This window comes from Rosa rugosa, chromosome 5 (genome assembly GCF_958449725.1).
Source record: "Rosa rugosa chromosome 5, drRosRugo1.1, whole genome shotgun sequence".
NCBI classification, from domain to species: Eukaryota; Viridiplantae; Streptophyta; class Magnoliopsida; order Rosales; family Rosaceae; genus Rosa; species Rosa rugosa.
Genome location: NC_084824.1, coordinates 49,461,072 through 49,473,182, shown reverse-complemented (window position 1 = coordinate 49,473,182; position 12,111 = coordinate 49,461,072). Strand labels below are relative to the sequence as shown.

Sequence of the window (12,111 nt, the reverse complement as noted above, 5' to 3'; positions counted from 1 at the left end):
ATCGCAGCACTTCAGATCCCCACCTCGCCGCCACTGACTCGTCGCCACCAGCCAACCTCCCCTCCCCCCGTCTGCACTCCAATCTTGGGGAGATCAAAACCCACCAGCCATCGTCCCACCGTCTGCACGCGAACCGGACGGAGCCTCCCCGCGATCTGGACAACATCACCAACACCATGCAGCCTTCCCTTCGATTGGGATTATTCAAGGAACATCCACATCCGGACACTGGGTCCACTATAACCCGTCCGACGACGACGCCAGGAGGGCGTGCCGCCGGACGAGGATCGGATTTCGTTGGCGACTGCAGAGGCGGCTCTCTCTAGGTTTTCTTTTAGTTTTTGTGTCTTGCTGCTTGGTGCATTTGTTTAGTATCTCTATTCCTTAACTCCATGGGTTTTTTTTATTTTTCATTTCTGGTAAAAACTTGAACAAGCAAATCTATTTACTCTTTACTCCTCAAGTTACTCCTCAAGTTTTGGATGAATGGAAACTCTTAATAGTATTTCTGTTACTTCATGGATTTTTTATCTTTCATAATTGGTAAAAACTTGAACAAGCAAATCTATTTACTCCTAACTCCTCAAGTTTTGGATGAATGGAAACTCTTAATAGTATTTCTGTTACTTTACTCCATGGATTTTTTATCTTTCATAATTGGTAAAAACTTGAACAAACAAATCTATTTACTCCTACTCCTCAAGTCAAAACGCCCTTTTTGGTTTTTGGTTAATCAAACACCAACCACTTGCTAAGTAGAGCGGGGGGGACCCTGGGAAGGGCCTCAACGGTACCATTGAAAGGGACATGGGCAAATTCGTAATTTCAGTCCCTAAACCCTCAATCACTGTCACCAACTATATTATGATATCACTCGTATATAATATGAAAATTTGTCCCTCTCGGCCCGGCACCTTTTTATGTTCTCCCTAATTTACCCCTACCTTGTCCCATATCCGTATGTTTACACTAGGCCTAAATCAAGCTCCTTTGTTTTTTTCTTCTTCTTCAGAGAAATATGGTCTCTCTGGTTGAGTTGGCATCCAAAGCACACTCCTTTGGATCCTCTCTCTTTTGTTAAAAAAGCAAAAAGCTTCTAAACCAGGCACTTTCTCATTTGGGTTTCATCTGAAATTGCCTCATCTTTTAGCTCTGAGCTCATTTTGCCATATGGTTTTGGCTTCAAAGTTCTTCACTTTCCCAATGAGTCTCTGATTTTTATCACTTTCCCAATTCATAAAGCCTGGTTCTTTGACCACCCTTTAATCGATTTCTTCTAAAAATGAGGTCTTCCACTCGGCTCGACTCTGCTCTGTTCCAACTCACACCCACTCGGACTAGGTAAAATCCTTTGCTTTTCTCAAATGGGTTGCCATTGATTATTGTTTGTTGATGAAGATTGGATTTGGCTTTTTTGGGTTTTGAGCTTATGACCAATGAGTTGGAAATGCATTCTTGTTTCTTTAGTGATCTGAGTGGTGTTGTTGTTGTGTTTTGCTTTTGGGATTTGATGTTTTTGGATTGTATTAGTCTCTGTGATTCTTTCATTGTTTGGCAGTATTTGTTCATATCTAGTGTGTTGGTTTTTGGAATTTATTAGGTAGAAGATAGAATTTTGGACAAGTTGTAATCATATCACAGTGTCCTCATTTTGATTTGTACTTGTTGATAGGTGTGACCTGGTTATATCTGCAAATGGAAAGACGGAGAAAATAGCTTCGGGTTTGTTGGACCCGTTTCTTTCCCACTTGAAGACTGCGCAGGAACAGATGGCCAAGGGGGGCTATTCAATTATTCTCGAGCCGGAGTCTGGCAGTGATGCAGCATGGTTCACAAAGAGTACTGTCGAAAGGTGTGTTGTGGAATCGAATGCCTCTGTCCTGTTTAGAGTATTTGCTGCTTGTTTGATCTGCTTAGCTTAACCATGCCAAGTAGGAACTGTTGCATATGATGCATGTATGTTTGGTAATTTGGAATCAGTTCCTCAGTTTACTCGTTTTGTTTTTAAAATGTAAGGAGAGTGGTTACGGTGCTTTTATAGGCTAAACACTTTGCCTACTAAGCTGCGACTGTTTAGAGCGGTTTGCCATGCAATATCTTGCGCTACTATGATAACTCTCTCCCTATGATATTGACATGCTGTACTAATATGTGGGGTGGCTTGTAGATTTGTTCGCTTTGTGAGCACTCCGGAGGTCCTGGAACGTGTGTACACTTTAGAATCTGAGATTTTACAGATTGAGGAGGCCATTACAATTCAAGGAAATCATGATATGGGATTTAATCCTGTAAGTAAAATGTGTCGATGTTCAGTGATCTATGTACGATCATTGCAGAAATGTAAATTGCAGTTTCTTTGTGGCAGGTAGAGGACAATCATGGAAAACCTATGGACAGCATAGAAGGTAATGTTATAAAACTAAGAATGATATGTTCACACAATGATATTACTATTAGTAAAGCAACAGATGTTTGCCTGTGTTTGTTTTCTTTACATGTTTGCGCCTGACCACTGATTTGTGTTGTTTCCCCTCCGCTTTCTCGACACACTTTATGCCGATAGCTCTGGTGGCACCAGATTCTGCCTCTTTCAGGTGGCAACAGCCCCTATCTTTCCCTACCCTATTTACCAAAACCCATTTTTCTTCTGTGCATTTTAGCTTTTCGCATCTGTATGAATTAAAAGGGCTGGGTATTGGGGTGTGAGAGGGGATTAATGAGGAAGCTTTAGAAAGCTTGCTCGTTTCAGGACATGAGATCAGCTGAAAGTTTCACTATTCTCGTAGCTTCCTTCATCTTCAGTGTTTATCTTTTCATATATAGGGAGGCAAAGATTCCATCAACTAGATTCAATACTGTGATTTTGTTTTCATTTGCGTTTCTACTTTGGAAGACTATGATTATCTTTCTTTTTTGTTAATAATTTTAGTATTTTACCATTAGATATTGAAACCCCAAGTTAATTTTGACAGGAAACAGGCCAGTGCTAGATACTAATGAAGAGAAAGCAATAGTTCTTTATGAGGTGAGAGTTTATATCCTCATTATAATCTTATTTAAATTTTTAGTTTGATTAATGTCTTTTATAGGGGGTTTCTTTTGATAAACTGACAGGCTGGTGCCCGTAAACCTGAAGCAAATGGTTCCGCTGCACAAGAGGAGAACTCAAAGTATGTACCATTTCATATTTTCATGTCATATGTAGTCTTTAATCAGTGATTGCTGTAATCTAATTTGGTTTAGTTTTTCCATATAACTAGATTTTTGTGGGTGCTAATTGTTTTTTTTATATCTGATGTTATTGTAGAGTTCAGCTTCTAAAAGTTCTGGAGACACGCAAAAAAATGTTGCAGAAAGAGCAAGGTATGGCTTTTGCTCGTGCTGTAGCGGCAGGTTTTGACGTTGATCATCTGCCACCATTAATATCATTTGCTGAATGCTTTGGGGCTTCACGCTTGATGTGAGTAGAACTTCCTTCTTCCGTCCGTTTTAATATATATTTTTTAAGAGAAATGTAATTTCTTTGATATAAGGCGTATATCAACATGTGGCAGAATATGTGCTTCAAATCTTTACCGGATTTTAAAATTTCAATGTCACAGGGAGGCTTGTAGAAGATATAAGGAACTGTGGAAACGAAAGCATGAGACTGGCCAATGGCTTGAAATTGAAGCAGCTGAAGCAATGTCTAACCGAGCAGACTTCTCAACCATGAATGCATCGGGCATAGTGCTTTCAAGTATGACCAACAAGCCAAATGAGTTGGCAGAGAATAATGGAAAAGCTACTTCTGCAGGTAAGACTTCAATTTCTAGGAGGGTGTCCTACAAATAGGTTACTAACCTAGTACAATTACTTTTCTCAAGAACTGCCATGATTTAGCACTTTCCTATTACCTCTGGAGTCTTCATTAGTTAGACTGGTCATCATTTTGCAGTTATAAAAAAGAAGTGTGAACACCTGCTACATTACTTTATGTGTATATATGCGAATAATTTTGATGCTTTGACTGTGAGAAAGGCCCCAATCTTCTTTCATAATTAACTATGATATAGTTTATTGAACGTCTTAATCCGCTACTCTTAGTATTTAGCTGAAAGTATCTGTTTGTCCATCTGTCCAGATGAAAAGCCTCCCTTGGAGCACCAACCATCGTTAAGCCACCAAGAATATTTTCCAGGCCAGTTTCCCCATCAGATGTTCCCTCCCTGGCCTGTTCATTCTCCAGGTGCATTGCCAGTCTATCCACCATATCCCATGCAAGGCATGCCCTACTATCAGAATTACCCTGGAAATAGCCCATTTTTTCAGCCTCCTTATCCAACAGCAGAGGATCCAAGACTCAATCAAAGTCAAAAAATGAAACAGAAAAGGCATTCCATGGATGGTAGTCCCGACAATGATGAATCAGAAGCCTGGGAGATAGACGCTTCGAGAACAAGATCGTCAGATGATACAGAGTTGGAGAGGGAATCACGAAAGAAGTCTAGCCGCTCTGGTAAAAAGAAATCAGGCACGGTTGTCATTCGGAATATTAATTACATCACCTCAAAGGGGAAAAATTCTTCTGACGGAGAATCTCAATCAGGTTCTGACTCTCAAACTGATGAGGAAGATGGAAATCTGCAGGATGGAATTCTGGAGGTTATGAATTCTCTTAAATCAACCAAAAGAAAAGGAAACCACAGACAATCTATAGATAAATTTGATTCATCTGAGAAGGAAGCAAATGGGGACAACTGGCAGGCCTTTCAAAATTTCTTACTCAGAGATGCTGATGAAGACAATCGCAATGTTGACCAAGGAATGTTTTCTATGGAAAAGAAGGTCCAACAAAAAAGACGACAAAGTAACCTTGGGGATGATCCTTTACTTTCTGGCAATCGACATAGAGGGGAAAGTCAAGAAGGAAGCACAACAGATATAAGTGACTTTAGTGGGAATGTTAATCGCATGCCGAAGTCATCAAATGGTGAATTGTTAATGTCAGTAAGAGAGGGCCAGTTGGGTCACAGTAGGATCATAGATGGCCAAATGGATTTACGTTCAGAAATAGATGGCAGAAGGGTTGGCTATAGGAGGACTGCCAATGATGATTTTATGATTCATGGACAAGATAACCAGTCTGGTTTTATAGGTTCACCATCCGATCCACTTGCTGTAAATGGATTCGAGCGTGCAACCCGTAGTTCGGATAGAAGGTCATCACACAACATGAATGATGATTCCTACATAGTTCCGTTACGTTCAATGTCACTAGATCATGTTGAAAGCAGCGACAGAAATGCTATTGATATGGACTCTGAGTTCCCATCTGAAGACATGACTCATAAGATTGCGGCCCAAGTTAATTATGAGCCAGATGAGTTGAGTTTAATGCCCCAGCGTGGTGCAGAAAGGGGTTCAACAAGCTATGACCCTGCTTTAGATTATGAAATGCAGGTTCATATAAATGGTGGTGCTGCTCTGGATAAGAAACATAAGGATATGGTTAGTGACGTTAAAGGGGCTAAGAAGCCTGGCAATGACAAGAAATCTAAGATCGTTCAAAATACTTCAGAAAAGAAGATTGGGGGGCCAATAAGAAAAGGAAAGCCCGCAAAGTTGAGTCCGTTGGAGGAAGCACGAGCACGAGCTGAGAAACTAAGAAGCTTTAAAGCCGATCTTCAGAAAATGAAGAAAGAAAAGGTTAGTCACTAATTTCTATTTTGTTTTCTATTCGGCAAGGTAAATTTACAAAGATAGGAGGGAGGTTAGGGTGAGTTCAACTTCTATAGGTCAAGGAGAGGGCTACTATTTTCTGGATGGGTTGGTATAATCTACTTCTTTTTGAACTTTTAGAAATGCTTAAATCACACTGTAAAGTAGGAAATTAACGCAAGGGTAACCTTGCATATTCATCCATCTTATATTGCATGTTAAATCAGATAAATGTGTCAGAGAACAATGAATCATAGGAAATTAACGCAAGGGTAACCTTGCATATTCATCCATCTTATATTGCATGTTAAATCAGATAAATGTGTCAGAGAACAATGAAGCACACACTTTTACAAGCAGGCATGTCCTTATCTGACAATAGTTGATATAATCAATCATTTATGCCTTCTTCAATCATGTGAAATGCATTATAAAGTTATGAAGCATAAAAAAGTATACAAGGTGGTCTCCCCCGCATTATTATTTTCACAGCTCTATATTTGTAGACTTTGGGTCAGTTTTCTTTGAGGGAAAATATTGTGGTCTCAAATATGAGTCTGAGACCTTAAAGGTTAAGGAGAAAAACCATAGTTACAAAATTAAGGAAAAAAACAAAGAGTTAACATAACAGTAATGCTTGTCTGAGTCGTAAATGTTTTATATTTGTAATCTCACCATATCTGTTCCATGTTGTACATTGCTTTCCATGTCTTTTTACATGGTTTTGTGGTGGAAACATTGCTTCTCGAGGTTTGCACTAGCAATCTCATTTGGTTTGTTTATATGATTTTTATATGTTTGAATTTTGTTTTCAGGAAGAAGAAGAGATCAAACGACTGGAAGCTTTAAAGATACAGAGGCAAAAGAGGATTGCTGCTAGAGCCGGTAGCATCCCTGCTCAGTCACCATTGCCCTCACAGCAAACCAGGAAACAAGGGCTGGCAAAACTATCGCCAAGCTCTCACAAAGGATCAAAATTTAGTGATTCAGAGCCAGGATCATCATCTCCTCTACAAAGGTTCCCCATCAAAACTGCATCTATGGGGGGCTCTACTGATTCTCAGAAAACTGCCAAATCTAGCAAACTGAATACTGGAAGCCACTCGGCTGGAAACAGGTTAAGCCGGTCTGTATCTTCATTGCCTGAAAAAAAGAAGGAAAACTCCGGTGTTACAAGTGATCCCAAGTCATCTATGGCACGAATTAGAAGATTATCAGAGCCTAAGATGCCTAACAGCAATCTTGTTTCTTCAGTTAAGCCACAAAACACTGTAACAGTATCAAAGCCAAAAGCATCTGATGGGTCTGAGAGCAAGAAAATATCTGCTATCGTGAACTATGACAAAAGCAAGGCTGCTAGCCTTCCAGAATTGAAAATCAGAACATCCAAGGGACCTGCTGTTGCACAGAGCACATCAACAGCCAAAGAAACGAGCCAGAAAGATGTTTCAGTGAAACCTACCTCTGGAGGTGCTCAACTGAAGAGGAATGATGACAAAAGTACACATCGTAGTGATAAAGATGACAATCCAGTAATTGAAAAAACTGTTCTGATGCTTGAGAAAACTTCCATTCCTATTGTACATGCACCTGGAGGAAATTTGGAGGTTGGAAAGGGACAGCATGTTCAGGAGAAAACAAAGGTGGTATCAGATTATGCTGCTGTTCGGGCACCAGTTTCACCACTTACAGTAGATGTAGTCGATAGAGAACCCATTCATGAGCTATTACAGCAGCAGGTTCAATCTCATGAGGTACGGTTGGTCAAATGACAAACAACTCGCTTGAGCTTTATATTTTTGGTTATGCCGACTGCAATGGACTATTATGGATGCACAGCTGGAAATTTGGAAATCTTTGACTAAAACAATATGCATTAACCATGGTGTCTGATTTGCATTTGACGAGCTTACAAGCAAGCATATATGTGTAAAGTCTTGAAATCTGCAAAACTTGGAACTGTGATAAAATTCGTAAGGTTTACTTGTATGCATTCTATCTATATTTGGTTCAGTGCTCCCACCTGACAGAATGAAGTTGTACGTGTACCCCTAGTGCCTTACTATTATTATAAGTTTGTGATTAGGTTGTTCACATGCCATAGCATCAGAAATTCTGAAATTTTGTTGTAAATCTAAGGTGGGACCACTGAACCAAATATACGTATGTTAGGTGTTTGTCTTTTCTGTCTCTGCACAGGCACGTATAAGTGTATTTATATATGCAGGGCCCTTCCACTTCCACTGAGGATTGTACATAACTATATCATTCCTGGAAAAATAAATTTATTCTAGTTATTTAATTAACTTTTGTATGAACTTCCCATTGTTGTTGTGCTAATATCTCTTGGTAGTCTTTAACATTTTTGTATACATCTTTGGTGAATAGGCCCCGGTGGATAATTCAGAGAAGGAAACCCCAAAGTTTTCCAGCAATAGTACTGTTGAAAAACCATATCAAGCCCCTTATGTGCGGCAATCCTCACTGGAAGATCCATGTACTGTGAATTCTGAGTATGGAAAAGCACCCTCAACAAGCTCAGAAACCATGGCAACAGGCACAGCAACTATTAGAGCATATGTATCTGAGTCTAGTAACTTGAAGCTAGAAAAAATACCAGAAGCTGTTGAAAAGCCCCAGGTGAAGGAATCATCAAAAGGGTTTAGACGGCTGTTAAAGTTTGGAAGAAAGAACCATAGCTCATCATCAGGTGAACGTAATGGTGAACCAGATAATACCAGCATGATTGGTTCTGAAGCAGATGATAACGCGACAAACACTGTTTCTTCTAGTGAAGGTAACTTGCATTTGACCCAGAACGCACATTCTTTTTAGGTTTCTTTACATTCTCCTCTTTGTTAGACACACATTGAAAGTAATACACTTCCTTCAAGGTTTTTCGCCCCCCTGTTTTATCTGTCTTCTGTCTCCTGACAACACCAATCAATGAGTGCTCAGTGCTCGTGTGTAATCTTAGTTAGTGTTCAATGTGGCACTGAAAGGCCTGATTCATTTTCTCGTGTCATCCTTTTTCTTTTCGTTTTATATTATCTAGGCTCTTTTTCGTTGACTTGCTATGTTGCTGTATGTTTATGCACATTGCAAGTTGTGGATCTGTCAAAACTTAAAATCTAATATGGATGGGGTCTGTTGAGGCCAAAAGAGTGTTATATATGAAATTTGATAACAAGTACTTGCATAGTAAGCTGACAGCTTTTTGTGCTCATGATCAGTCTTTACATTAAAGAATCTGATATCGCAAGATGAAACTTCCAATTCCTCTGCTACATCAAAGGGTAAGTGTTTTATAACTCAGAAACATGCTTTGCTTCATTCGTTCTTTTTCTCTTTCAATAATTGTAACAAAAGGATTTCTTTCATATGGTTACAGGTTCTCGCCATTTCTCCTTGTTGTCCCCATTCCGAAGCAAAACTAGTGAAAAGAAGCTGACAACATGAAGACGTAAATGCTTTACAAATTTGAAGATGAGGAAGCGGCAAGCTAATCTTTCTCCACTCATCGAAGTTATAGAGATTCTCCGGTTTTGTATGTGTGAAAGTAGTATCTTAGTTTTGTTGTTGTAGAACTTGCTTTGTACATTCACATTCAGGGTTGCATGGGGAATTAGTTTGTAGTTCCCCTCCTGCTTAATCAAATGGTTGCAGGCTTGACGAAAATTGTTACTGGAAATAGTTTGCTGGAAATGGGATTGATATATTGCACCCTTGGATCTCACATGAAAATCAGAAGAACAAGTAGATTTCCCAGAGAGTAATCACTCATAAACTGGATTTGCTCCTCCAATAACATTTCGATGGTCACCCTCTTAAACAGGTATAATTTACGAGATTAATCATCTCGTTTGTTTGACTATTATGTTCTATTTGAATGTATGGTTCGAACTAGCAACATTACATGTTCGCTGCCTAGAGAGAGGACCCTCATCCTAAAATCTATTTTCCCACTCCCCATAGAGAGAGTTGAACATAGAATAAACTTGGTATCTGTTCCAATGTATCCAACATGCGTCTCATCGCATGCTCCATTACTAATTCAGACCTGTTTTGCACCCATGGAATAAAAACTGTGTATCTCGTCCCATATGAACAAAGACAACGCGAATTAAGAAATGATATGTCAATCAAATCGAATGACCAAGCAAGAAATGTTGCTTCTGCTCATTCTATTTGAAGCTTCACTTGCCAAACACTCGGCAGCTATTTCTGGATTTTCAACGCGCCTTATGAGATTCACAGCCTCTTGATACTTCATCACCTGAAACACATGCCAGAGTCGATGAGTTACATGTAAGCTAGCTAGCTAGAACATTTTGAGAAGTGAGATACCAAATGCACATCTTACCTCCCATATGCCACTGCTTGCTAAAATGACAAATTCAATATCGTTCTCAATCTTTTCGGCCCCAACAACAAGATCTGAGCTTTTAGATTGCTTATTGTTTGCTGCATTGCCAGTATGATACATGAGAATGTGAACTAGTAAAAGTATTTGCATAACTTAAGCAACCACAATCCTATAAATGCAAAGGTGAAGTACCATCTACATACCTTTAAAGAGTCTGTGTGTCCAACTCATTTTGGGTGATTGCTTGTGCCTAATGCCTATTTCATGAGCCAAACCCTCTCTGCAAACAATTGCTCTGTAGTCTCCCATATTCGCTAATACTAGCTTTTCACCATTGATCACCATTGCCGAAACTGAACCGACTCCATTTGTCTCCTCTGTTCCCTGGGCGTCTCTAACCTTTGCTTTAGCATCAAGATATGCTTTTCTCATCGTCTCGTTGCTCTTTCCCTTTATGATAGACTGCACAGAAGAATATGACATCAAAATTTTGAGGAGTATGAAACTTGTCTTTGCATGCATCAAGTTAAATATAGCTGTAACATTGGTTTCAAGCAACATATAACCAGGGGTCTACACAATTGAGTGAATTGACATTGGAACTCATGCTAACCACACTTTTATTTTATTAATTGTAGCTCCTCCCATTGAGTAAAACCTAACATCTTAACCCCCATAGTTTCTTCTTTACAAGGGTTTTTTTAGAAGACAAGATGTTCAATGAAATACCTGGTAACTTTACCCATATTCAATTTCGTAAGCTATATACTAGGCCTTCTTAGTCAAATAGGGTCAATTCAAAATTGTAATAACTAGGTGACCAGTGAAGAGATTGCTTGATGAAAAGAATTGTCATAACTTGAAACTGTGCTGAAATTAAAGGCAAATAGTTGGTGTGAGGAAAGGTCACCTACCTCTTTGGGCTTCTTATCAAACAGATGTGCCTGCATGTACTTGGTAATTCCGTCCCCAATCCGAGGATCGGAAACTCCGAAAAGCCACACCTCAAGCTCTTCAATCTGCTCTCTCTGAGCCACAACATAGTCACAGTCGAATTCATCATAACCCTCAACCACATGATGCCCATGTGAGACTGCTGGCATCATCCATGAAGGTTTTGTAGTAAAATTAGCCTCTTTCTTCTTAACCCCAGTTTTTATCTTGAGAATTCGCCTCAGCTGAAAGCCTTGCTGAAACAGAACATATAAACATGAGCACTTTACAATTCTGATTGATCCAGAAAAATTTCATGTGTTCTATATAAACTAGTACATAAATTTCTGGTGCATTATGTATCAGAAAGAACAAAAACCCAGAACTTTTTTTGTGAAACTTGAATGTTAATAGTGTTCATGTGCATAGAAGCAAACAACTTTCGGATTTAAAAAGGTGATAATATGCATTATCTTAATGAAGAACCAAAACCCAGAAAAAAAGAATCAAACTTTGATTCTGGGACTATCATGGTTTTTGATAATAACCTTTGTTTCTAGGTTTCTCCATCTTCCAAACATAACTGCCCTCCTAAAAATTCTAACCACTATATCAAACAGAACCCAAAAAACAGAGAAACCAGAACACTCTGATCAATCCAATATGAGAAAAGTGTGTACATATATGTACATATGAAAATGAAAATGAGACATGGGGGAAAAAGGGTGTACCTTAAACTTGAGATGAAAATCTTTGAGACCCATGAATTTGCCTGAAATGTTATGATTATCTGCCATATCAACAAAATAATCACATTCAGGCAAATACAGAAAAAGGGAAAAAGAAGAAAGAAACTGTATCACAAGGCACAAGCAAGGTAAATTATTATTATTATTATTTTTTTTAATCAAATTACAAAGGAAAGAGAGGAGGAGAGAGAGCTATACTTGGCAAAGTTGGGTGGCGAGTACTGTCTCTCTAATCTGATTACAATTCTATATAAAGTCATTATGGAGTCTTAAAAGCTCCGAGATATTTAGTTATTACCAGCATCTCCTATTGTTGGTAAAATAGTGAAAAGATGTCAAGGCATTAAACAATAAGATTTATTA

The 12,111-nt window shown here is 38.9% G+C and overlaps 2 protein-coding genes across 4 annotated transcripts; one reads left to right on the top strand and one right to left on the bottom strand.

Annotated features, from left to right (window-relative positions):
- Positions 1 to 993: 993 nt before the first annotated feature.
- LOC133712884 (COP1-interacting protein 7) lies at positions 994 to 9,425 on the top strand. The gene is made up of 13 exons (XM_062138993.1): positions 994 to 1,341; positions 1,673 to 1,852; positions 2,168 to 2,288; positions 2,366 to 2,405; positions 2,973 to 3,025; positions 3,115 to 3,170; positions 3,308 to 3,460; positions 3,603 to 3,796; positions 4,124 to 5,688; positions 6,516 to 7,454; positions 8,089 to 8,497; positions 8,934 to 8,996; positions 9,092 to 9,425. Exons 1-13 carry the CDS (start codon positions 1,283 to 1,285, stop codon positions 9,157 to 9,159), a joined length of 3,900 nt encoding a protein of 1,299 aa, XP_061994977.1. The 5' UTR covers positions 994 to 1,282; the 3' UTR covers positions 9,160 to 9,425.
- Positions 9,426 to 9,704: 279 nt separating this feature from the next.
- On the bottom strand, positions 9,705 to 12,036 carry LOC133712885 (putative protein phosphatase 2C-like protein 44). Of its 3 annotated transcripts, none has more exons than XM_062138995.1 (6): positions 11,947 to 12,036; positions 11,731 to 11,789; positions 10,981 to 11,256; positions 10,270 to 10,528; positions 10,064 to 10,164; positions 9,705 to 9,976 (listed from the first exon to the last, which is right to left on the bottom strand). In XM_062138995.1, exons 2-6 carry the CDS (start codon positions 11,761 to 11,763, stop codon positions 9,839 to 9,841), a joined length of 807 nt encoding a protein of 268 aa, XP_061994979.1. In that variant the 5' UTR covers positions 11,764 to 11,789; positions 11,947 to 12,036; the 3' UTR covers positions 9,705 to 9,838. The 3 variants fall into 3 exon arrangements, with proteins under 3 accessions (XP_061994979.1, XP_061994978.1, XP_061994980.1); XM_062138994.1 differs by having other exon boundaries at positions 11,731 to 11,853; positions 11,947 to 11,963; XM_062138996.1 differs by lacking the exon at positions 11,947 to 12,036 and having other exon boundaries at positions 10,981 to 11,252; positions 11,731 to 11,784.
- Between the last annotated feature and the right edge of the window lie 75 nt (positions 12,037 to 12,111).